The sequence below is a fragment of the Heliangelus exortis genome, chromosome 11 (genome assembly GCF_036169615.1).
Source record: "Heliangelus exortis chromosome 11, bHelExo1.hap1, whole genome shotgun sequence".
NCBI classification, from domain to species: domain Eukaryota; kingdom Metazoa; phylum Chordata; class Aves; order Apodiformes; family Trochilidae; genus Heliangelus; species Heliangelus exortis.
In genome coordinates this window covers 16,468,899-16,494,667 of record NC_092432.1, presented here as the reverse complement: position 1 = coordinate 16,494,667, position 25,769 = coordinate 16,468,899, and the positions used below count along the sequence as shown (strand labels likewise).

At 38.9% G+C, this 25,769-nt stretch overlaps 2 protein-coding genes across 10 annotated transcripts; both read right to left on the bottom strand.

Annotated features, from left to right (window-relative positions):
• Positions 1–1,154: 1,154 nt before the first annotated feature.
• On the bottom strand, positions 1,155–6,839 carry GTF2A2 (general transcription factor IIA subunit 2). 2 transcript variants are annotated; one of them, XM_071754930.1, is made up of 5 exons: positions 6,751–6,839; positions 6,110–6,240; positions 5,490–5,594; positions 4,053–4,179; positions 1,155–1,500 (listed from the first exon to the last, which is right to left on the bottom strand). In XM_071754930.1, the coding sequence occupies exons 2-5, from the start codon at positions 6,179–6,181 to the stop codon at positions 1,475–1,477; spliced, it is 330 nt and encodes a 109-aa protein (XP_071611031.1). In that variant the 5' UTR covers positions 6,182–6,240; positions 6,751–6,839; the 3' UTR covers positions 1,155–1,474. The 2 variants fall into 2 exon arrangements, with proteins under 2 accessions (XP_071611031.1, XP_071611032.1); XM_071754931.1 differs by having other exon boundaries at positions 6,596–6,760.
• A 513-nt stretch (positions 6,840–7,352) lies between these two features.
• Positions 7,353–24,132, bottom strand: BNIP2 (BCL2 interacting protein 2). 8 transcript variants are annotated; one of them, XM_071754922.1, is made up of 13 exons: positions 23,961–24,104; positions 22,843–23,008; positions 21,930–22,066; positions 21,308–21,438; positions 20,526–20,593; positions 19,627–19,794; positions 17,581–17,757; positions 16,871–16,973; positions 16,452–16,583; positions 15,768–15,854; positions 15,532–15,630; positions 14,328–14,363; positions 7,353–12,119 (listed from the first exon to the last, which is right to left on the bottom strand). In XM_071754922.1, exons 4-13 carry the CDS (start codon positions 21,355–21,357, stop codon positions 12,071–12,073), a joined length of 969 nt encoding a protein of 322 aa, XP_071611023.1. In that variant the 5' UTR covers positions 21,358–21,438; positions 21,930–22,066; positions 22,843–23,008; positions 23,961–24,104; the 3' UTR covers positions 7,353–12,070. The 8 variants fall into 8 exon arrangements, with proteins under 8 accessions (XP_071611023.1, XP_071611026.1, XP_071611022.1 ...); XM_071754925.1 differs by lacking the exon at positions 14,328–14,363 and having other exon boundaries at positions 23,961–24,132; XM_071754921.1 differs by lacking the exon at positions 22,843–23,008 and having other exon boundaries at positions 21,930–22,064; positions 23,957–24,070.
• Between the last annotated feature and the right edge of the window lie 1,637 nt (positions 24,133–25,769).

Genomic DNA, 25,769 nt, shown 5'->3' with positions numbered 1-25,769 from the left:
GACTGCCCACTTGTTCCTAATAATTTGCTTGTCTGTTTCACCTAAAATATTCCTTTCCCCATTTCTCCATGCGTTCTAGCCTTTCACAGACTAAGTTACAGAGATTTCCTGAGCACATGGCCCCTTCATTATCACTGTGCCCAGGAACAGATGGCTTCCTGTCCCAAATCACTCCAGTTGTTTTAAAAATTTTTTTTTAAAACATGTACAATGTTTTAAAACATGTACTAAAAAACATGTACTAAAAACATGTACTAAAAACATGTACTAAAAACATGTACTAAAAACATGTACTAAAAACATGTACTAAAAACATGTACTAAAAACATGTACTAAAAACATGTACTAAAAACATGTACTAAAAACATGTACTAAAAACATGTACTAAAAACATGTACTAAAAACATGTACAACAGGCATTAGTTTGTACATTTCTTTTAAGATTACACTGCTAGCAAAAAAAAAAACCCTTACACTAGTTCAGAAGCTTCTCATCAACCAATATCCCCAAGATTTAGACTAATCTGAAAACAGTGACCCCCCAACTTTTCTTCTGTACACATTCCAGTTTCTAGTGGTGTGTAAGTAGCCTACTGTAAAAAAAAAAAATGTCTTTGACACTGCTGAGGCAGGTAGCATTCCTATAGCCACACTGCTGTTAAGTCGGACAAACAAGCTGTCAGTATATTATATTGATATTCCTAGTAAATAAAGTACTTTAAGGGTTTCTTGATTTTAGTTATTTATTGGACAGTTTAAATCTTTAAAAAGAACAAGGTTACCCACTTGCTATCTAAAAATTCATAATTCCTTCACTGAAATCCTACTGGCCAGGTGTTCAATTAAATGCATTCCATGTAACTACAAAAAATCAGACAAATATTAAAACAAGCAGTACTAACATCTGTTGAGAACGGGGGACAATCTTGCAAGACTCAGTTTCACCATTTCATTTTGATTAACTGTGCAATAACTTCAAGTTAATGTACAATTCTTGTGCAGTACAATTCTTGTACTACTTATCAGTACAGACATATTCAGAACCTTGTAACTGAGACCTCTGAATTTACAACCTTACTCTAAACACACTTAAGGCAGTACTAGGAAAACATACTATCAATGTTCAAGTTTTCCAATGATCACTCATTCACAAGTTCTTAAATAAAAGTTTATTACAGAAATTATTTTGAAGAAAAAAGGCAACAGTATCTGTTGTAAAAAACAAACAAAACCAAAAACCTCAAACAAACAAAAAATCAAACAAAAAACCCATTGTATTCATGCCCTATAAGGTGAACTGAAGAAATGCTACAGATTATTTCTTCTGCTGTCATTCCATGACACTTTCTAGTACATACAGATTAACTCTCATCTGCATCACAAGAATTAAGTATGAACACAGTCCCTTTCTGTGCTTCTCTCCAGAAAGTGCTGCATATTAACAGAAAATATTGCAGACAAACCACAGTTCTATTCATTCTGCAGTATTGGAACCAGTGTCTAGGAAAGAAAAAAAAAAAAAAAAGTGAGTAATACATTGTCCCACTACAGCAGAGTATAAATTAAAGAGAACCAATACCACTTTGTAAGCCTTTCCTCAAACTCAAAAGCCTCCCCCCAAGCATTTGAGAACATATTCTGTACTTATCCAATCCTAACTCCAGTTAACAACAGTGAAAAGGGCCAGCACAAAACTTCAAAGTTGCACACACACACATCTTTGGCTATTAAGGCATTAAAATGCAAGAAGCTTTGCTCTACCTTGTAGTGATAACACAAACACTTTTTTGCAGGCAGCCACAAGCAAATCTGGCTAAATGACATGATGTACTAAAGAGAAAGGGGTTGCACATCCAGTAACCTGAGTTCCTATAGAGTGTGGTCTATAGTTGATTTTGCATTTTGAAATAGATGCAAGAATAAGCATGATCTTCAGAAAACAACTGAGAGCAATTCTCTGTTCTGAACTTTTCTAAGAAGCATCAACCAACACCAGTGCAATTTCTGGTACTACTACCATTACTGCTTCTGTGTTCTTAGAGCTATGGAAAAAATACCTAATTTGGATATGGATTTGGTTTACTACATTCCTTTAGCAAGGCAACTTCTTGTGGGGAAAAGAGGCTGTAACATTAACAGCAACTTTCAGTTACCCAGTTCTGGATATCACAAGTAAAAAAAATAAATACTTGGAAAGTAACGTTTCCTCTACTAGCTATAATAAGCAACAGAGTAAGATCATATGCTTGGCTAATACCAGAAGTTGACCAAAAAATTTAGGACTACAGCTTGAAGTGACCACTACAATCGTGCCAGGGTCAGGAAGCCAGGAAGGCTTCAGAGGTCTAGGATACATTTAAATAATGCTTTTTCCATTCTCAGTTCTTCCTTCTAGCATCACTCCTTAGGGATGAAACAGATGGCACCACTTCACACACCTTTAGTGATACTCTGCCACATTGATGGTTTTAGAAGTTACAAACCACAGAAGTCACTAAATCATAGAATCATAGAATCATAGAATTAGCTGGGTTGGAAGGGACCTCAGAGATCATCAAGTCCAACCCTTGACCCACCGGTGCGGTTGCTAGACCATGGCTCTGAGTGCCACATCCAGTCTCTTTTTAAATGTCTCTAGGGATGGAGAATCCACCACCTCACCGGGCAGTCCATTCCATTGCCTGATCACCCTCTCGGTAAAAAAATTCTTTCTGATATCCAGCCTAAATCTCCCCTGGCACAACTTAAGACTGTGTCCTCTTGTCTTGTTGAAAGTTGTCTGGGAAAAGAGACCAACTCCCACCTGGCTCCAACCTCCTTTCAGGTAGTTGTAGAGAGCGACGAGGTCTCCCCTGAGCCTCCTCTTCTTCAGGCTGAACAGCCCCAGCTCCCTCAGCCTCTCCTCATAGGATCTGTGCTCGAGTCCCTTCACCAGCCTGGCTGCCCTCCTTTGGACCTGTTCCAGGACCTCGATATCCTTCCTGAACTGAGGGGCCCAGAACTGGACACAGGACTCGAGGTGTGGCCTCACCAGGGCTGAGTACAGGGGCAGAATCACTTCCTTGGACCTGCTGGCCACGCTGTTCCTGATCCAGGCCAGGATGCCATTGGCCTTCTTGGCTACCTGGGCACACTGCTGGCTCATGTTCAGCTTCCTGTCAATCCAGACTCCCAGGTCCCTTTCTGTCTGGCTGCTCTCCAACCACTCTGTGCCCAGCCTGGAGCTCCCCATGGGGTTGTTGTGGCCAAAGTGCAGGACCCGGCTCTTGGCCGTGTTGAACCTCATCCCGTTGGGATCAGCCCAACTCTCCAGCCTGTCCAGGTCCCTCTGCAGAGCCCTCCTGCCTTCTGGCTGGTCCACACTTCCTCCCAGCTTGGTGTCGTCTGCGACGACACTGGAATGAGTTTTTCCAGTAAAGAATTTCAAGGAATAATAACAGAAGACTTGATGATCTCTGAGGTCCCTTCCAACCTGGCTAATTCTATGATTCTATGATTCTAAGCAATGAAGTCAAGCATATATTCAGCATAAACTCCTGTAAACAGTACACATACAGTAGGCCTCTTGCGCAAGATATAAATCTTAAAATTTGCAAATGCCAGCATAAGGTTTTCATGCACCTGGGTCCCCCTGCTATCAACTCCAGCAAAAAACTGCTTTGACAGCTATCTCAATTGCTTGCTCAGGCTGATGAAGAACTCCCAGAATTCAATAAAACAGGGTGCTGTTCTAACACAGATTCACATTTAAAAAAAAAATCACCACACAGAAATTCAATTAAGATTACTTTCAACATACTAAGTGTTGTAGTAGTATGTGGTTCCCAATGATGGGTGCACAACAGTCTCTAACATGTCCCTATTTTGGTGCTTATGAGTTGGGAAACAGCTTGCTTTTGTTTAATTTCTCATCATACATAAAAGAGAATGCAGAGCCCTACTTCTGTCTGAATAATACAATCAATCCAGCTTTAATAAGACATTTGGTCACAGCTTTCCATAAACTATCAAGTCTTGTGTCTCAGCTTATTTACATCATATTCCATACTTACTTTTTCCATCACATGCTACGATTTTCACTTTATCCACTTTCACAAGTTCAGTTACCTCCCTAAATTCAACATCATTCAGTACAAATGTCCATACGTTGTCACAGAACCTGTATGTATTCAGAGACCCCTATTAAAAGAAAAGAGATTTTCTGTAGGAGGCATCCCAAAAGTAACAGAAAATATGATGTTTACTATCTACTGAACTATATACCTGCTAGAACTAAGTTTGACATAAAGCCAACAGTGAACCTGAGCACATACAAACTTGGCAGCCAACAGTTCTGAGGAAAACTGTAGTTTAAATGCCCTCCAGTGGTGGAAATTTTCAAGCCCAGGCAGTGACATGGTTGATCCAAGGGGAAGCTTCACATGTATACTAGGAAGTTTTGGTAACTTTTGTCATGTGTATAAAGGAATAATATCAGAAGGTTTCTTAAAACACACCATAAGAAAAATCAGTTACAGCAGTGATCATAAAAAGATGTGAATTGTACAACTGTTGAAATTACTTAAGAGTTTAGATAAAAAAAAATCATTACAAAACTGACCTATGTGACAAAGAAGGCTACCCTTGTGTTTGATACATTACTGAGAATGATGCTATGTAAATCTTTTGGCCTTTATCTTCACATATTTTAAACTAATACTACTGAACTTGAGCTCCAAGTCCCTTTTTTTTTAAAATTTATCCACTGAACACATTCCAAACAGTTTTCTATACCATGTTACATACAAAGAAAGTTAACGGTGGCAGAAAAAAATAAGTGATGTTGTTTTTAATATATTTATATCACTTAAAAATCTAAAATCTCAAGTGCTCACTTCATTAATGCATTCTGCATAGACTGCAGAGGAAGAACTAGGACATAAGTTAACAGGACAACTTTTTTTTTAGTCTCAAAATTACAATCAAGTTGACTTTTAACAATTTGCTGGCTATCTGACATTAGGATGACTGGCTGGGCAAAAAACCTACACATATTTTTCTACTATACCTACATAAAATAGCTACAAAATGATCCAGTGACTTGTGTAAGGGTAGATCTACAAGTCTCTAGCCTCTCTTCATGTTGTAGATGTGGCTGAGAATTTAGCCTCATCAAATTTGTTTTGGATGCAACTAAGCAAAAGACACCCCCCTCCCCATCTTGCAAGACACTCAGAATGGCAATGCTACCCATCAGCATTTCCCTCTTTCACTGTTTTCATCCATTCACCAAATATGTTTCTAATCCGTGCATTCTTTCAAAAGATCTCTGGCAGAATAAAAAAGATAACAAGCCTTCCAATTGTATGCAGAATATACAATTAACAGTCATTATTTGAGAGTCAAAATGGACCTTCAAAAGGTTTTGCTTAGAGCACACAGCTCATAACAACACTGCATCAATGGTTAGTTACTGGACCTCATTAAAAGCTTTTATATAGTTATCTTACCCTGAAATTAACTCTGTTCCTGACTCGTTGTGCCAGTGCCAAATTTATAGCTTTATCAAACTGAAGAAGCACCTGAAGGGCCAGCTGAGGCGTGATTTGCTGGGACTACAGTATAAAAGAAAAAAAGTTTCAGTTGTTTCAAAGTAAACTCAAAAATACAATACAAATTTAAAACTTCAGAATAAAGCTAACATGGAGCAGACAGATCTCTAGAAGAAATGTTTACACAAGTATTGTTCCTGTCTGTACTTCCTTTTTCATATTCTAGCTCTGAGAAAAGAAACAACACGCCACCATGATCTTCTTGTGCTACACAAAGATTTCGTCTGACACATACTCTTCAGAAGCAACCAGAAGACCTGCAAATCGATTACAGTGTTCCAGATTAATCTGACTGTTCGTTTAGTGGGCCATGCAACAGGGAATTTTGCTACTTACATAAAACATTTTCTTTTATCTAGAATATTGAGGAAAAGACTTCCCAGACGCAAAGAAACCAATTGCTGTTGATTTCAGTCAGTAAGTTTCCCACACGGTGTCTGTGAGTACCCTGATACAGCAACCACAAGACCGATTTAATAAGTAACCTCTCATTTTATGAGTTTATCCCCCACAAGTACCTGTATGAGCTCATCCAGACTCTCCTGCAGACTGTTCCCCAGAGTGGTGTTCCTGTACAGCTGATACGCCATGGTTTACCGAGACGGGCTGGACACCATCCACGACTCTGGACGCCTGCTGTGTCCTCGCTCTCGTAAAAATAAATAAACAAATAAATAAAATTCTAGAAGACCCCTCAGCGCTCTTAACGCACAAGGCACAGAAAGAACAAGCACGATTTCAGCGATGGTTCCGCCAGCACTGAGGGGCAGCCCGGGGCGCTCAGGACCACCAGGCCCCGCCGGCCGGGCCGACACCCACCGCGCTTTGTGCCCCACGGCCGCGGCGCGCCGGGTTCGGGTCGGCTTCGTTCGCCGCCCGGACGGTTTCACACCGGTGCCCGTGCCCCCCCCCCCGCTCGGAACAGCCCTCAGGGAACTTCAAGAAAGCGCTAGGGACCGCGCAGCCCCCGCGTCCCTCCCGCTCCAGCCCCCCAGCGCGCCGGCCCCATCGCCTCCCTAGGCCGCCTGCGGTCCCGGCGGAAGGTGCCGCTGGCCGCTCCCCAGACACGGTCGCCACCCTCGCCAGCAGCGGGAGCCGCTCAGGCAGCCCGGGGCTCGGACCCCGCTGAGGCAGCCCCCTCCGACGGCCCCAGCCTCACCCGCTCCGGCGGCAGGAAGAGGTAGCGGCCCCGCCACCGCCCCGTGCCCCGGAAGCGGAACTGCGAGCGCTGCAGCGGGCCCGGCCTCTGCCCGCCTGACCCCCGCGGACGGGGGCCCCGGGGCGGGGCGGGAGCGGAGCGATCCGGGACGGCGCTGCCCGCCCGGGGAAGCGGCGAGGGGCCGAGGGCCAGGGCCAAAGAAGGGCAGCTGCCGCCTCAGCTATTAAATGATGAGCTACAGCTGCAAGGGATTACAAGTTCACCTTTGTAAAATTACGAAGTACAGAACAGTTCAAATGGCTGCAGTTGAAGATTTCGGTTTGTTTTGCCTATTGGAGTGACTGAAATAACCCGTTTTCCACCGTCTTCCAACCTGCACCAGCTGCCACGTCTTAGAAACTTAACTTAGATACTCAACTCCAAAACTATCTTCAAAATGATTATTACGTTGCACTGGGACTAGCGAACTGGCACCTACGTGTTTTGGGGACCAAGTTAAAATTTCATGTTTTCAAGAGGTGATGCATACAATGGCAACAGGCTGTTGTTATCTACACATTCCTCAGCAGTAAAAGAAAACATTCAGACCTCTTCCAAAGGTGTTTATTGCACATAGCATTTATTTTTTTTTCTAAATAAAAAGTTTCCCATAAATATTAACAGCTAGCACATTCAGAAATGTGTTACATCACAATACTCTATGACACCTTGCAAGACAGAGAACAGAAGCTCATTTTAAAAGGATTATAACATTCTTAAGAGGTAGGTGAAGAGTCTTGTACTTACGTAATTTTATAATAAAGGCCAAAGGAAAACAGTCACATTTGTGAAGAATATTATATAAATTTAAGCCAGTTATATTCTCACTGATTTACAATCTGTTTTTACCATGACTACTGCAGCTTTTCTTAAACACTGCACATTCCCTGTATCACACATTTCCCATTTACTGACAGACAATATTTTAACCCTTCTATTTACTTGCCAGCTCACAGAACACCATACTACTTGGGCTTTTCTTTCTTGAGATGACCAATTATGAAGCACTGCAAACTAAGCATCTGTCCTCCATGAGTATTTTTTGTAATTGCTAACCTGGAATTTCATGCCATAAACATTTAACTAGCAGCTCAGCAAGCTAGAGTAAGAAGGAGCATGGTAAGATAAGGACTTGACTTTCCAAAACCACTCCAGTAGCTTCTCCTCAGATCTTTTTCAAAACTGAAAAAAAAAAAATAGATCAGTATGTTTAAATCAGAGTAACCTGGGCAGTCCAAATAGCAAAAATGAAAAAACACCTAGCTGAGCAAAGAATGGGTTTAATTTTACTGACCTCAGTCATGCTTGAAGGGAATGCTAAAAAACTGACACGACTGTACCCTCTTCACAAATGCCTCTTTTCCTCCCGTTAATGAAACATAGGGAACAAAATACAATAAGGGAAACAAGTAGTTCAGCTCACAACTTTGAAGCTAAGAAAGCTGAGAAATCTGTCACTTGGAGTACAAATACTTAAATAATCCTTCTATTTCAGCATGCTACTCTGACTAAAACCAGGTATCCTTAAAAAGTATAATTATTAAAGCACTTATTTCAAGCATCTCTGACAAACAGTGAAACAAATCCTCTAGAGAATGACCTGCATCCACAAGGATTGGGCAAGAATTTTCACTGAAAGCTTTTTAAGACTTCTGCAGTTACAAAAAGCATGCAAGCTATTATCCCTCTCCCCCCTTCTCCTCATATGAGGCTCTCTGAGGGAGACTGGAATGACCTGAGAATTAAAGTCACTGCCAAAGACAACAGCTTTAGATGAGAGATGCATTTAAGCCACCTTCCTACAAAATATTGTGTAACTCCATTGAATACAGACAAAAATTTGACACTGGGAAGAAATACACTTTCCACCAAGAAACTTTTTGTAGAAAGTGCTCGTTCACATTGCAGAGCCACTCTTTTCTGTTAACTACAGACATTTCAGTAGATGACATCAGTGAAACTGACCTATGGCTACGCACCAATGCCAGTCTCCTTCCTGTAACAAACCTTGAGGTCATTTCACAACAGATTCCATTACCACCAACACATAATCTAACTTTGAAGACAGACAGAAATTACCTGTTGGAATATATGAAGCTGTCATTAGAGCATTTATGTGTACCAGGCAAGCTTGCAGAAACATGTTAACAAATACAAGCTGTATACCAATTGTCTGCAAATCAGGGTATAACTACTGTTTCTCAGTACAAAGTCTCTCACAGCAAGTAGTACTATTCCTCACTTTTTCATGGAAAATAAAGGGAAAAAATAAGCATTGTTAAGGGAAAGCTTACATACTATTCTGACTAGGTCTAAGCTTTCTGGAACCCAAAATTCTCCCTTTTGGCATCTCAGAACCTCAACAACTGCAGCTGCTTCACCACTAATTCCTGATACATTCCCCTCTGTTACTTTCTAACAGAACATGGCTTTGCCATACTACACAGAACAGCAACAACATTCAAGAAATCTAGAATCCACTCACTTCAGTTTTTAATGACACTTTCTGCAAAATATCTTTGCCACTTCTGAACACTTATCTTGTTGTATAAACCAGTTTACAAAATGTCACATCCACACACAGAGGCCACTGGCCCAAAAGTCTCTATTTCAGCTCCACACAGTAATAACAAACCACAACTAACAACTTACTACCACATAGATATGTATAAAATAGAAACTGTTTAGACCTCCAAATCAAAGGTAAATAATCATTCATGGAAAAATCTTTTCTTTACAGGGCTCAAACTGTATTTTAGCAATCTAAGTTTTACTTCAAAAGGAAGTGCCATTGAAAGGCAAAGTCCTTAAAATATTGTCAGTCAGGTTTTGAAATAACTTACTAAGGTATGACACTCCAACTTATTCATGTTTTAAAATCTTAAGGTAGATTTTTTTCTAAATTACTTAACAGATTTTTTTAAAAAAAGATAAGTTTCACAAAAAGTTCACATTTGTGTTCAAGATAACTTTGGGACCTCTTTGATTTTTGTAAACATCCAACTCACCATTGTATGATGAGGTGCAAAAGGTCAGAGGGGAATAATTCTTCAGCACACCTCTCTCTCAGGCTGTCTATCTTTAGGGACAGAAGAACTGTTGTGCTGTATATTAATTCACAAGAACTTACACTAGAAGAGTAAACCATTAGGTAAGCAAATACACATTTCCCAAAGAACTAGTACTACTGCAACATGAAACTGCAGAAACACTCAGCCACCAGAAGAGACAAGAGTAACAATCCCAACATTTGGTAACACAGTCCAGAGAGGACTGGCTACTCTATACTGCATTATATACATAAGAAGCATAGGAACATGGAACTACAATCCTCTAAGAATACGATTTCACTGTGAAAAAAATACATAAATTAGGAAAAATTTGAAGCAAGATGATCAAAATGCTTTCCATCTAGCTTAGGACCCACTCCGAATCAGTAAAAATCAGGAAGGTTTCCAGGTTTGCATGTTTATAGACACTGCACTGTGACAGTGTCACAAGTAATTAAGCTGTTAAGTGTGGAACTGAATGGAACTTTACATTCATCTGGATCAACACTGAAACAGAAGCGGGAGATAAGACTCCCCCCAAAATGCCAGTTCAGATTCGTGTTCTGCCTTCAGAGCAGATCCAAACCTGACAAAGCAGGTGCAAGGCAACTTGAAATTAGCCTTGCCTTATGAAGGAAAACACCCTGCATATTATCTCTGAACCTGTGATAGAGAAGCTACTATAAAAAACACCTAGATCTTGTGATGAAAGTCCCTGAATTGCAGACTTAAACTCCCAGAGACATAGGCAATTTGCCCTCAACTGACATGAGTATGTTCTCAATGGTCTATACACATCATCAGAAAGAGTGGATTAACTGGTACTAAGTCTTGACCATGGAACTTTGTCAACTGCTATTTAACAGTGTCAGGTAGTAATCTAGGTTGAAAGTAACCTTTTTAATAAGATAACGGTGTAACACTAAGTTTTAATATAATTGAGAACAAGATTTTTAGCATGACAAAGTTGTGAGCACAATAGAAACTGAAAGTGAAGATTTAATATATTTGCTACAATAGTATAGTGCTCAATTCCTGAATTTATTTGCATGCACCTGTCCTTACAGGGAAATAGCAATGAGTAGCCAACAACATTACAAACTTTTGCAGCATATAAACCAGTGCATCATTGTTGCCCTGATAAACCTATTAACACTTGTATGTCCAAGAACATCTCTTACAGACACAAGTTTCCTACAGTTGTGGGGAGAAAAAAAAATAATCATTTAATCACTTTGTTGTTAAATTAAATTAGTGCTGGAATCATGTGCCAACTATAAAGCTTTAAAAATGGATATTTCATCTTTACAGATGACACAGGTAGCCTAACACTCCCCATACCTCTGAAAACAACTGATATTATGGCTGGAGTATCTATGTAACTGACAAGATCTAACTGAGTATGACCAGAGCTCCTACTTGTGACAACAGATACTCATCCAGCAAGAACTGCAATGACTTCATTCCCTGCTGGTAGCTGAGATAGCCTTAATAGATGCAAACAACATAAATTTGCAACTTAAATTAAGAAAGGTCTGATATCTTACCAGCCATTTAAGCAGTTCAGCTTCTATGGTGGATTAGACTTAAATCCTTTGGCCAACAGACCAAATTCACAGAACTTGCAGTTCTGTATTCTGGAAAATAGACTAAAAGACACCAAAGCTCAAGCCCACTGTAGTGAGGTAAATGAGTACTGCTTGTATTAGGCATGTGATCAAAAATAAGGATCTCCACACTTGTGAAAGACTACATTATGTGACTGTTAATATCCAAACAAATTAAGGTTTCTGTGACAACAAAGAAATGCACTTGACCATTTACAGCAAAACAGATTTATATAATAACAAGTAATTTATGGCCTTGTCTACCTGCAAATGAATTCCTTCAGCAGGTACAAACAATATATTGCTCAGTCATAAAAATATATATTATCTCTTTCCTTTAACATTTAGGAATATAAATATTTTACTGAAGAACATGCATCATTTAGATAAACAATTGCAAGAACATCCTCTGAAAACATATAGCAGTATAAAATGATTACATAAACATAGCTATTAACTTCAAGACAAACCAATACAGCAGTAAGCAGTCAATTGTGTGCTAGTCCAAAGAAAATAAGCACCTTTTGCAATGGGTTATATAACATACACACACAGAGAATGTAAATGGAGAAAAAATAGCATCTTTCCATCTGCATATTCTTCAGTCTTGTTTGGGGTCCAAACTTACTGTTCACTTTTCTGTTCTTGTTTTCCATTCATCTCTTGGTCAACTCTGCTTAGCAAAGAAAGCAGTAAAATTAAAAATATGTTAAAAAGTAGTGAAGTTTGACAGCTCACAAATCAAGCAAGAATTGTTATTCTTAACACTAAAATACAAAGCTTTTACAAGGCAAAAGTTAAGTTTTAGCAAATAAATAAAGATCATTGAATGAAGTCACAACAATGCTTTAAAAAAACCAATCTGTTTTCCTACCTCCCCTTATATTCAAATTGTTAAGAAATCATTTTAATAACTACAGCATTTATAAGGAAGCATTTGAAAAGTGCAAATGATGTCTGACTACAGAAGAAAAAAGGCAGATTCTGTGCTTTTATTAATAAATGCAAGCAAGAATACAAGTTTACAGGTAACAAGGCAATACAGTTGAGCACTACCACTTTGATGAACTCATACACTGTAGAATAAGCATGTTATTTCATGTTACAATAAATAAGCCAAGAAGATAACAGCACCACCTGAATCAACAAAGTTTAGTGGGTTCGTGACTGCCATACTTCTACTATTTTTAACTAGTTTTAGCAGGAAAAATTCACCATATTGGTGTTAAACTATTTGTGGGCTTTCTTTTTTTATCTGCCTTGGGACTAGCAAACAAAATTTTGCATTGCAGAAGCCAATGGATGGTTGACACTCCTGCCACAAGATGTATTTTTCCCCTTTATAGTAAAAGCAAGCTGTCTTAAATACCTCTTCTAGAAAATAAGTTGTGCATGGAGGTAAATTAATTTGAAAACCAAAAGCAGAGAGACTAAGGGAAAGTTTGCCTAACAACCAAATTGTTTATCCTATCTGTCCAGTCTCTCTAACTACAACCAGCTGTTTTTTCAAAATGATCAACAAGGAGAGCTATTCCAAGCCATGAACCCATTAAAAGGGGAGACCATTTGAAAAAATTTTTTTATAACTGTAAAGAATCAAAAAAGTCTAGAGCAGTATTGCCAACAGGCAACAGTCTGGTCAAATAGCTCTTCACCTGCACAGTACTGTGCAACTGATCCCTGTCCTCACTATAGTGTATCTGAGGAAGGAATGTTTTGATAGAACTTACAGGACTAATCACAGAAACTGTAAGAATACATGGTAACCCATACAGATACATGGTAAGCTATACAGAAAGACACAGCAGACAATATAAATCTATATATCACATTCATTACATCAGTTTGAATGTCCCAGGTTTATACCCCTGAATATAATGGGCCATGAAATGTAACTGGGTCAAATAATGCACACTGGGGAGGGGAAAAGAAAAAAAAAAAATCAAGTAGAACTGTTGCTTACTATGTTCTGAAAGGGATTCTTAAATTTTACAGGCTTATTACTTCAGTTTGCACACTGAAAGATTATCACTGAACTGTAAAAATTCATAGAGAATAGTCAATATTTGTCTCTAGCTTTACTTGCTACCTTCAGAAATAATTTAGATTACTTTTATTTTAACCTGTGTCCCTCTCTCTGTCCAATGCCAGTTTAGACAAGCCTTCCTCAATAGTTGGAAGAGTAATTTAAAAAGTAGTTAGTAGCAGAACCTTTCATTACATTTGTTAATGGTAGAGTGAAAAATAATGTATCCATTTAAAAAAAATTACTCAGCTGCAGGAATAGCTTAAGTAGTTAGAGCAAGAGACTGAAAATTAACAAAATTAAAATCTATTGTTTATTAGCAAGGAACATAGGCACTGCAAATACAAACAGCACTAAAAAAATACTAATTTAGTTGCATCTGTGCAAGTTAATAACTAAAAAGGCAGCGAATACCCAAATCAGAAAATACAAGATTCCATATTAGAACATCTTCCAGAGTTATATTGCTGCTGATGCATAGCTACAGCTTAGCACCTAAACCAGCTCTTCATTCAAACATCGCTTCCTGTTAGAAACAGTGAAACTTTACTGATTTAATACTTTTGCCTCTTAAAGATTCAGTTGAGAATCCACATATCCCCTTAAAAGTGAGCATCTCATGTAAAAGAGCAATAGAGACTCTTCACAGATACGTTTTAGCATTCAGGGAGAGTTCTTTTAGGTGATATACTGTGCTTGCAGACAGTGTAGTCACTTTCATGCATAAAACCATTGTCTCCAGTGCATGTTTATATTTACAAATGCTTATTCCTTTATGCAAGCCAATCGACTGGCAGTTAGTTGCAGTGCAAAATGTTTTATCTATATGCAACCCTAATCAAAATATGAATATACCTTTTCTGTTTCTTTCTAAACTTTTCTTCTTCATACCTTGGTGAGGAAAAGTTTGGTTTCAGTAAATATAACACATGAAGGCCAAATTCAACAGAAGCTGCAAACTGGCATTAGTGTCAAAACAGGTTGTAGAAACATACAGTTTTGAAATGGATAAAATTAATAAATATATTGTACCTCCAACATCTATAAGCATTAAAGAAGAAGCATTAAGATTTAGTTACTGTGACAAAACATGAATTCAATACAACTTCTCTCACAGTACTAACATGTATCACTAAAATTTAAAGGCTGTATTCATTAATGGTTTAAAACCAGATCTAAACATCCACAGACATCGGAATTAACTGTAAGCCAATCAACTTCAGCTTTTGCAGAACAGTTAAAAGTTCATCAATACAGAAAGGAGTATTTCAGGATCTAGAAAGACAGTCTGAATTTTTCATAACACATCCTTCCAAAAGCCCCACTAAAAGAAAAAAAAATACTCTGAAGATGGCACAAGGTTGTTTTAAGTGTTGTTATGTCTTTCTTCCCTGCCCCAAGAAAATGGCATTTTCTCTGTTGTATAAGAATTTAAATTGTGCAATTGATACTAGCTAGGTATTTACTGCAATAACCAGCCAGGAGCAGTGGGGATTTGTGGATTTGTGCAACACGGCTGTGCCCTTCTGTCAACACAGTGAGACAATGCCACCTTTCCTCAGAATTCCCAATTTGTGATTACCTATTGTGATGCACACTCTATAGGTTTCTTGTGGTATAACCTCTACTAGGCTGATCAATTTATCACAATTATTAATAGTTTCATCAGGCTTAAGAACCCAGTTCCTGGTTGCTGCACTATTACAGCAGCCACAAATGCTATTGACAAAATTATCATATTTGAAAGCAGAGTTGTACTGACATTAAAAAGAGTATTTATAGCTAGAGGGAAGGAAGAGGAGAAAGCCAAGGACATTAATTACATATGGCATTATCTCTGAAAAACCCCATACATTAACATTTTGACTACACTACTGCATACCAAACTGAAGTTAGCCATGTAGTCAAACATGAATACTCCTCTTAGAGCTAGCAATGATGCAAGGTGAATGAAATTTTATTAAATGCAAAGTATTACATTCAAACCAGTAACTGAATACAATATATACCAGTTCTAAAACATGATCAGTGTAGAACATGTCTGAATAATAAAACGTACTGTTTTATGCATTCGGGGATGCCAACGTATTCCATGGGGATGAGTTCAGCTAGTTCTGCCAGGGTAAAGACATACCTAATTTTTTGGCTGAATTTTGAGCTGCGGAAGAACAAACGCAGGGTACAGTTACAACCTAAACATTTTTCAGTAGGTCAACATTAAAATAGTTTCTGAAGCTTAAAGTATATGGTTGTTAGGACTTGTTTCTAAAAACGAAGTAGCTTCCAGAGTATTACCTAATAAAAGGTTTTGTGATGGCCAGAAGTGTCCTGATGAACCAAGAAGGATGAACTATGATTAATGATTTCAGATTTTTCCTTAACCTGGAAGATTCAAACAGTGGACATAATTACCAGAACAAAAAGGCAGCATGACAAGAAGACTTTTTTAACATATAAAAGGCATGTTTTTGCAAGTACAACTATTATATAAACCCAGGATTCCAACACTGTTATTAGAAATTACCATCTGTCAGAAGAAAAAAATGCCATACAACTGAACAGTCAAACTTTAACATATAAAGTAGCAGTTTGACAATAATGACAAGGGAAATAACATGCCAAAGAGAAGTCTCCCTGAATCTTCTTACACAACTAATGATGAAGTGGCTCACTAAGGACCCCCTTGTTACCTTATCATATTAATACAGGAAGTTTTAAGGATATACTACGTGATAACAGTATTCAGCATTCTAACACTATTATTTTCATATTGCAAAAAACAAAACAGTAAAAAAAAAACCCCTAGAAACCCAGGCATGCCTTTAGCATTATTCCACATTGTCTAGCCTAGGAAGAGGTTTTCAATGCACATGGCAATTTGCTTATTTAAATCTTAAGCACATTAAAAAGCAGTTTGTCCTAAATATGTCTATCACTGAGCATACGAATATTTTAAGAAAACACTGCAGAGCTTCTTACCTTCTATCAATTTGCTGGTAACATTTCCTAAGCCAGCCTAAACTTGGCATTTTTCTCCGTGTCGTTGCCCCATTCAGGTAAACAATCATATAGTTCTCTGCTACTAACAACTCTAAAGTGCCAATTACATACCTGCAGAGACAAGTAAAGAGAACTTGCAAGTGAACATCTGTAAATACTAAAGTTATTACTAATCGTGCTCAAATATATTTAAAAACAACAGATCTGGCAACTGCTCTGAACAACATCTAATAATTTTTCTTTCACCTGGAAGGAGATCTAGTTGCTTTTCTATTTATTACCCTCCCCTCATCTGAAATATAAAAAGCTTTATTACAGAGGGAGAAGTAATTGCCCTGACATTAAAAACCTAAGTTTTACAATGTGAAATAAACTATTCAGAGCAGATGATGACTTACTTAAATAGATTGTCCATTAGGTATCTGTAGTTAGGCTGGCTACTTTCAGGCATAAAGCAAACAGCAAACACAACAATGGCATTTAACCCATCACCATAATAACCTAAAAAGAAAGAAAAAGCAGCAGTAGTTACAAAGGTGACTACCTTTACACAAAGTCAAGTAAGCTCTTTCATTATTCATCTTAGGGATTTACAAACATCTATGCTCCATGGGTGGATTAATACAACTACAAAGAAAGTAAATCAACATTTCTTTTTCAAGTTTGTCTCTTCTAAAGAAACAGCTGAAGTTGATGTAAAAAAAAATACGCTGTACCTACAATCAGCATCTCTATATAGCACCTCTACAATGCACCTGTAGCATTTTATACAGTGAACTTTTCTTCCAATCTAAACTCCAGTCTGTGGGGCAGAGTCATTAAGCTGAATTATGCCTTCACAGATCTACAGTTAATGCCTTCAGTACTCAAAAATTATACTGCTAGTACTGACACTGTAGAATAGAAGTATATCCTATTACATAGTTTCACCTGAACATGTGTACCCTTAGCTTAATTGGAAAAAAATAGACATCAACCACATGCCTTAATACTGCAACAAATGAATCGTCACCTGAGCCTTTTTGCCCAAAGCTCCTCCTGTGCCACCCCAACTCAGATTACAGAAGTAGTTCCTCAACAGTTCCCCTAAACACATCTGAATCCTTACCACCATGACTGATAACTTTTTTATATGGTTCAATTGCCTTCATGTCCACCCTATGGTCCTGTTCTCCAATCCTAAACATTCGCCAGCGTCGACCATCGTCTTTCTCCTCTGCCGCAGTGTATTCAGTCAGTGATCCTTTCCTAATTACATCAGTAGTTTTTGGTTTTGGAAGATCATCTGCCAAAGTTAAAACACATTCAAGATCCATCATGAATACTATGTACAGTGATAATCAATTACAGCACAGGTTAACCACTTTGCCATCTGATCTAATTTCATATTTTTCAGCCAGTCAGACCTGTCAGTTGACTGACAGAATTCCTTTGGCCATTTCAAGACTAGGATCTCATGGGAGCCTTAGTTTATCAAAATAATGTATGCTGGCAGTTATTCACATGACTGTAATTTTCTGTGTTAAAGTAGATGACAGATTTCCATTCATGTAAGAAACCTACTTAACAGGAGCCTTTCAGAACACAGAACTTGAAAAATTTCACCAGAATAGACAAAGTGGTTAACTCTGATGAGAATTACACAAGGTGCTTGATCACAGATTTACATAAAAGCATGATTTAAAACATTGACAGTACCTGGCAAGCAGACATGCAGGCAAATCTATTAGAAATTAAATCTAATTCACATGTGTGCAATCAATATACATGAAATTTATGCTGACAGCAATCTGTACAACAATTTACTCCAATGAAATTATGATTTTTGACTGTGTTGCATAGACCTTACCCAAAGCGAGAAAAACCTACTGCAAGTTAGTTGTCTGTTTCCAAGATAAAGCTGTTAATTGAAACTATCCTTCCAGGAAAATGAAGGCAGCAGCATTAAAGGAAGAAAAGACAGAAATCCCTTTCAGCCACTTTTAAAAACAAGGCACAAACATCCGGAACATTTCCTTTGCATCATGGCAATACTAACCCTAAAAACAAATTTTTCTTCCCTAAATGATGGAAATACTTTTCACAGGTAAACCCAGTCTCTGTTATGAACCTGCAGTATGTCTTTAGCCATTTAAAACAAATCCTGAATATAAAGTTTTTCTTTCTCCATTTATGAGCTATCTTTGAATGAAGAACAGGTAATATGTCATACTTAATAATTAAACTAGAGCTTGCTATTTAATCAAGAATTAAAATTTTGTTTACAGAATGAAATAAAGTTAGTAACTCAGTTTACATGTTCACTTGGTAAGAGACATTCTTTAGACTTGAATTTTCATATTAGCTGAAGACTCCAACCATTTGACCAAGACAGCTGTTCCAGGCTTATAGAAAAGAGCCTAAAACCATAATTAAACTCTAAGCTTAAAACTTGTACTTTAACTCCTCCACAGAAGAGTTCTGCCTCGAATAAGATTTGTTAGAGGCTTCAGGTTTTGCCTATATGATCAAGTGTCTATAATTTCTTAAAATCAAGATCACTGTAAGTGTGACTATAGCCAGAATTTCTTAACACAAAGCAGAGGCTCTTCTGCCACTTCCAGTTAATGCAGGAAGCATGAAAACACGAAGGCTACTGACCTTTTGCCATTCTTACCACAGTAAGATACGAGATCAGGCGTTACTCAGTATTTTTTAAAATACCATTTAGTCCTCCTAAAATACAAAGGCTTGCAATTCATCAGCTTCTGACTAGCTTATCTATAATCTACATCCTCTCATATGATTCACCTCCATTTAGAGCTGACATATAGTACATGTAATAGACCTTTGATTTTTTTTTCCCCAGGTTGGTTCTTAAAAGCATTCAGTAACAGAGAGGATTTTCAAAAACTTGGGAGTCTTAAAGGTGATAGTGGCATTTACCTAAGTTTATTAGCAGTTACAGCTATTATTATGCTGCCTGCTTACTCATCATCTGATTTGCTCTTTAAAAATTCATTGCACCTACTTCCAGTTTATAATCTAATCACTCCCTTTATACTTTTCCTCTTGTAAAAATGAGTCATAGTTATTCCCCACATTAAAAACTATTGTTCTGCACATAAGAAGAGAGAAATACTTGAGTGTCAGACAAAAATAACAAAATACTTACCTTCCCATTCAAACTCATTGCTGTTTTCTGATGGAGTATCTAAATCATCCAAGTCTATCTCTCCACTCTCATCCAAGTCATCAGACAAAACAGATTCCTCACTGTGATCCAAAGTTAAGCTAATATCTGGAGCTGTTAGTTTCTTCCTTGCTTTGGTTCCATTAACCTCTATTTAAAAAAGCCAATTGTTTATTTCAAAAGCTAAAGCAGGTTTGGATAAGCATGCTAACAAAACAGAAGAGTGCAGTGCTTCCTCAGAGTGCATATCATTTAAACCATTATCTTGGGAATAAGAAGTAAACACGGGGTGAAAATAACAGCTTTGAGACACAGGGCAAATACTTGTGAGATTTAGACAGCAGTTGAAAGCACAGAATAAAATAAAACTACTCATCCAGCACTGGAAATGCTGCAACTAAAGCAGACATTTAAAATGTACAAAAACCTCAAAACATCTGTATTATTTCACCTCTGACCATTCAGACAGAACACGTTCTTGAAAGGCTACAAAGATCTGAAATTTAGAGAAAACTAAGGTAGACCCTGATGCACAGAAGCCAAATAATGAACCAAGATCCTAAGACAGGCCAGGAAGTGAGTATGATAATTAATTTAATGATAATTAATGATAATTAATTTTTGTAATAATTAATTTTTGTCTGGTATCATCTGGATAGCTCTTCACATGGACGATGAAGAGTCTCATTTATTCCAGAACCTTCTTTCTAGACAAGATGTTCATAATGTCCCTGTAGAACGCTGTTTCCTCAATCCTGACTTTAAAATAAACCAAACCATAATATATTAAAAAAAAAAAAAACCAAAAAACAAACAGTGGAGCTTTGTAACAGCCATCTAAGTAGGAGGCAGTCAGCTGGACTGGAGGAGAATGTTCTTACCAGATTCACTTTCTACTCCAGATGCAGCCAATATATCTGACTCAACAGGATCATCCTCTGGCAGGGGCCTGGTGCACAAAACAGTAAAATAGACAGCTAAATTCCAAATATTTAGACTTATGCACTGATAAAGAAACAACTGTGGGTTAATACTCAGCTATAGGTATTACAGCCTAAGTTCCAAAGTAGCAGAAAATTTCTTTACAGCATTCAAGTGACCATATTTTCATATGGCAAACACTGGCTGCTACTAATGTGTGCCATCCTTAAGAGGAGTTGGCATATTGCTTGAGAAAAGCTGACATCAAACACATTACAGAAGTAGTTTTGTCATATTATTATAGAATGCCTCTGAAGTCAGCTGCTTAGTTTCTTCGCAGACTCATTAATCACTAAGTCTTAATTGTTAAAATTTTTGCTCAGAAGTGTTGCTTAATAAAGCACTTGGGCTTTCAGACAGTGCTAATAATAATATGCAGACAATGTACTTGCAAAAGGTTACCACAAACAAACACAAACAAAGCCAAACCTACAAATTTTCACTTTAGTAACACCAGAAACTTCAACAGTGGCGTTCCTCTATTGCTTCACTTACACATGAACATGAAGTGATTCCCTTCCAAACCATAAACATGCCACAAAACCTTTTCAAAACTACTATTTTAATAAAAATCACTTCCAGATTATTACTGAATGTTAGTTCACCAGGAAGATAAAGAGGTTGCTTACTCTGGATGTTCTGTATCTGATTTAAGTTACATTAAATAAAAAAAAATAAAAACCTTGGAAAATCTTCATCTTGCCATTCCTCCTTAAACTCAACACCTTCCATTCTCCAGCCAACCTGAATTCCTAATCAGAACTCCGGATCAGCCAGAACCTTTTGTCTTCAGGACAGTGCATTTAAGAGGAGCTGTAGGAACACAAAGAAGATGCTACTTCAATACTATTGTAATTCCCATACTTGCAACACATTCTTTCACTTATCACCAAGTTATGCAAGGAAAAACAAAGGAGAAAAAAAAAAAGAAAACAAACAAAAAAAAGGCAGTACAAGGTTTATGGTTGCTTCCTTTTTTTCATACAAAATCACTTATACTTTATAATACCATAATTTAGGTTAAGAGGGATCTCTTGAAGCCCACTACCCTGTTTAAGCAGAATTAACTTCTCAGTTAAAATCAAGGCACTGAGCAACCTCATCTATCATACAGCATGACACCAGAATACCAAGCTGCAAGTAACTTGCCAGCTCTCTAGATTCTATAGCTGATATCAAGTAAGTGTATTAGTATATTTTTTGAGGAAAAAACCCAGATGGTCAGATTTAAAATATAATCTAATTATTAATAAAATAGCAAACTTTTTAAAGATAAATATTTCAAGAGTTTTCAGAGAACTCACCCTGTGATGTGCAAGTCAAGCTGTTTTTTTTCAGGTTCACCCATCACCAGCAACAAGGAATCCCCAATGATGGAACACAATAAACCATTCTGCTGATACACAGGTCCAAGCCAGTCGAAACTTTGGCTGCACTGCCTCTAAAGATTGGCAGAACAAGAACACTTAGCAATGAAGATATTAAGAAAATCAACGCTAATCAAAATAGGAAACTGAATAATATTTTTCAATGAAAGGAGCAGTCAACACAGAACACCAAAAAAAAAATCAAAGTTAAAATGCAATCATACTTTTACTTTGGGCAGAGATGATTTACTTTTCACATGGCTGGAAAAAAACAAGTTAGACTTACTGTTCTGTAGGACCACCTTTCACAACAAATCTCAATTTCTCTTCTCCTGACCTGATCACAACCAAAGACTGATTTTAAAGCATCCTTCAGTGCTTAAAGCTACACTAGACAAGCTGATTAATTAAAAAAAAAAAAAAAAAAATTGAAATTGTGATTATTTTTTTTTTTGTAAAACCACAGTACCAGAAACAAATTAGATTCTAGCAACCAAAATTTTAATTATTTTACAGACATTTCCCTGCTTTCCTCACCCAGGAACTTGAAACAGAATTTCTAGAAGGTAGCAACCTTGTTCCTTGTAAGGGTCAGACCCTCCTTGTTTGAAGTGTTCAGCCCCTGCACAGCTCAGCTGATGGCAGTGTGTGCCTGTGAGCACGATCTCCAAGAAGCTGCCCCCAGCAACCTTCCTCCCAGCTCTCTGTCTTTTTATTTGTCCTTTTTGACTAACATGCTGTCTGGGATAGTTTCTTGCTGCATGAATCATATGACTTTGCTCGTGAAACATGTAGCCTCTTTCATTAACTTGCTGATACTCTCAGCATACAGTCTCTCCTGGGTGCTAACCTGCTGAGTGCTTGCAACAACAAATTTTCAATATTTGCTTGAAGATAAGAGGATATTTTAATTAGTGTAAGTGAATATGCACATAGCTCTTCATGCTTTTGTTTCAGGACAGTGAGGTGAGGAATGAGAAGTTTCACAAGGTATCCTACACATAGCCAGGAGCTCACTGTAAGCAGACATTAAAGCTAAAAAAAATGTAAAGTGATTTTATTCTTAAGGGACTGATTTAAAAATAAAGAAAAGTGACAGAAAAAAAGAAAACAAATCATCACACAAACCCACCCTATCTCTGTGCTGGTGGCTCTAAGGTATTACTTTTGAGCTTGCCTGTACTGCATTTATAATATAGTTTAACCAAGACAGTTTAAAGTATGCTTTTTTTTCCATGACTTGAACAGTTTTCTCACCATGCCTTTGAAGAATACCAACCAAACTTCATTAATTTCAGCTGCACTGCATTTCAGTGCAGAGCAACATAAGATAGTGAATGAATGAAACTGAATCAATGAGATTCATTTAAATGTAAAACACAAACGCATAAGACAACAGTCAAAAGGGACTTATACTGCGCCTAAATAGAACCAACATTCCTTTGTGATATTTAAATACGCATACAGGTTAACAGGAAATATCTACTCATTATAATAGCCGGTTATAAGGAAGGACCCAAATAAAAGTCGCCAAGAAGCAACTCCAACTTCCGCAACAAAGCTCTGTGCCCCGCATTTGCTAAACCGACACCGGAAAAAAAGCTGTCGCGCTCACCCCCCCGCTCGTTACTCAGCGAATAAGAGAAACAGGGGCAAAAAAGTCTCCGCAACTGAAGACCCGGGGCCCGCCGGCTCAGCAGTGAACGCAAGGCCGAGGCCTGTGCTTCCCGGTGACTTCCCCGTCGGGGCTCGTAGCTCTTCCCGCTGACAGCGCCCACCGGCAGCCGCTCGGGAGACGACGCTCTCGGCAGAGGAAGCCGCCGCTTTTGGGGACCCCAGGGTAGCAGCAGCCGCCCCAACCCCTCCCTCCCCCCCTCGCAGCGCCCGACAGCTCCTCACGGAACCCCCCGTCCCTCGCGCCCCACCCTGCGCCTGCACAGCCCGGTCGGGCCACAGCTCCCGACTCACCGTTATCACCTCCCCCGCAATGGTACCGGGTGGGAGAGGGGCGGGGCCCGGGCCTCACGGAACAGAACCCACCCGAACAGAACCGCTGCAACCTCCCCCGCGCCGCCTCCGCGGAAGGGTCCCACTGCGCCGCGCGCCGCTGCTCACCCGGAAGCGCATAGGCCGCCGGGATCACGTGACCGCCCCTCCCCGCGGGGGCGGTGCAAAGAGACGCCACGCCCGCGCGGCAGTGGGCGCGTGCGCCCTTTCTTCTCTCGCGTGCGCGGGGCGCGTCAGGCGTCGGTTGGGAGCGCGCGGGGAAGGGCTTGCGCCGCTCTGAGGGCCGCGGCGGGAACGGCGGCTACGCCGTCCTCCCCTCCTTTCCTCTCTTCTCTTCCTTTTCCGTCCCTTCCGCCTTTTTTCTTCTCTCCTCTCCGCCTTTTCCCTTCCCTGAGGCCGGGGCTCACCTCTCACACCCCGGTGAGCGATGGGGAGGGGCCCTGCGTCCCGAGCAGCCCTGAGGTACCGGCGTTGCTGCTGTCCCCGAGCTCCAGCAGCTCTCGCCCCTCCTGCCCGGGACCGCCGTTTGTCACAGGAATGTTAAACCGAGAGGTCGAGTTCTGGGCCGCGACAAACGGAACAGAACGGAAAATGCAAAATTTGCTCACTGGGCTCTGCGTAATGAACTGATGTGCTGTGCCTGGGACCCTGACCTCAGGTGTATGAGCTGAATGTCAGAAACGAGGGGAACCTACTCCATGAGGAAAAAGAGGACAGATTGTGTCAATATTACACACTGGTGAGGCAGCAGTAGTGGAATTACTGAGGGAAAAAACCTGAATCTCCACATCATTTGAAACTACAGCTTCTGCAGTAGTATAAATACGGCATCCGAAACACAGTCCTTCTTCATGACATAATGTAGTAATACTGCTTTTTCATGACAGGAGCACAGGAAGTTAGCTAAATCTCATTTCCACCTTTCTCACATACCTCAGAATGCTACAGTAGTCAGCGTTAATGGGAGGAAGAGGTCAAGATGGAAGAAAGGTTTTGGCTGAGATTTAGAACTCACCACAAGCATATTGATGTAATATACAGATGGCTGCTCACCTGATAACAGCTAATAACTCATGGCAGATCTGTTGCCCAAAGGAGGAGAATGCAACAGTAGCCAAGTTTTTGTTTTATTGTAACATACTGAAGGAGCTTGGGATAAGTATGATGGATGTGAAGCATGTAAATCATTTAAAAGTGATAGGAGGGGAAACAAAAGGAATGGAGAAAACCATGAGAAACAAAAAAAACCCACTAAAGAACAGAAGCACACCCACCCTCAGCCAGCTAAGATAAAAATCTACAAGTAACAGGAAAAGAAACCCTTATTAAGGTAAATTCATTAAAACATTAGAAATATATTTAGAAAGAATAAGTATCATGCATACCAAACAGCCTGAAGCCTGTTTATTATTTATTATTCCAAGTAAATTTATTTATTCCAAATAAATTCCATTATTTGGAATGATCTGTGAATAGTTGGAATTCCAGAATGTGCAGGGTGTAAAGATCAAGGGTGTCTGTGATTCCTAGAGATGCACATTGCATTACAAAAAAGAGCAGTTGTGGGCTGCTGTGGATTCTAACATATCTATCAATCTGATGCCTGAATACCCCATATTTTATCACCAAACTTAAGTTCATAAAGTATCAGAATAGAGATTGTTTTTTTTTTAATCAGTACTGTTCTATTTGATTTAGATAAAGTAGAAAATACTATAAAAATCATGCTGTAGAGAATCATTTTACTCTTACAACAGAGCACTAATAAAG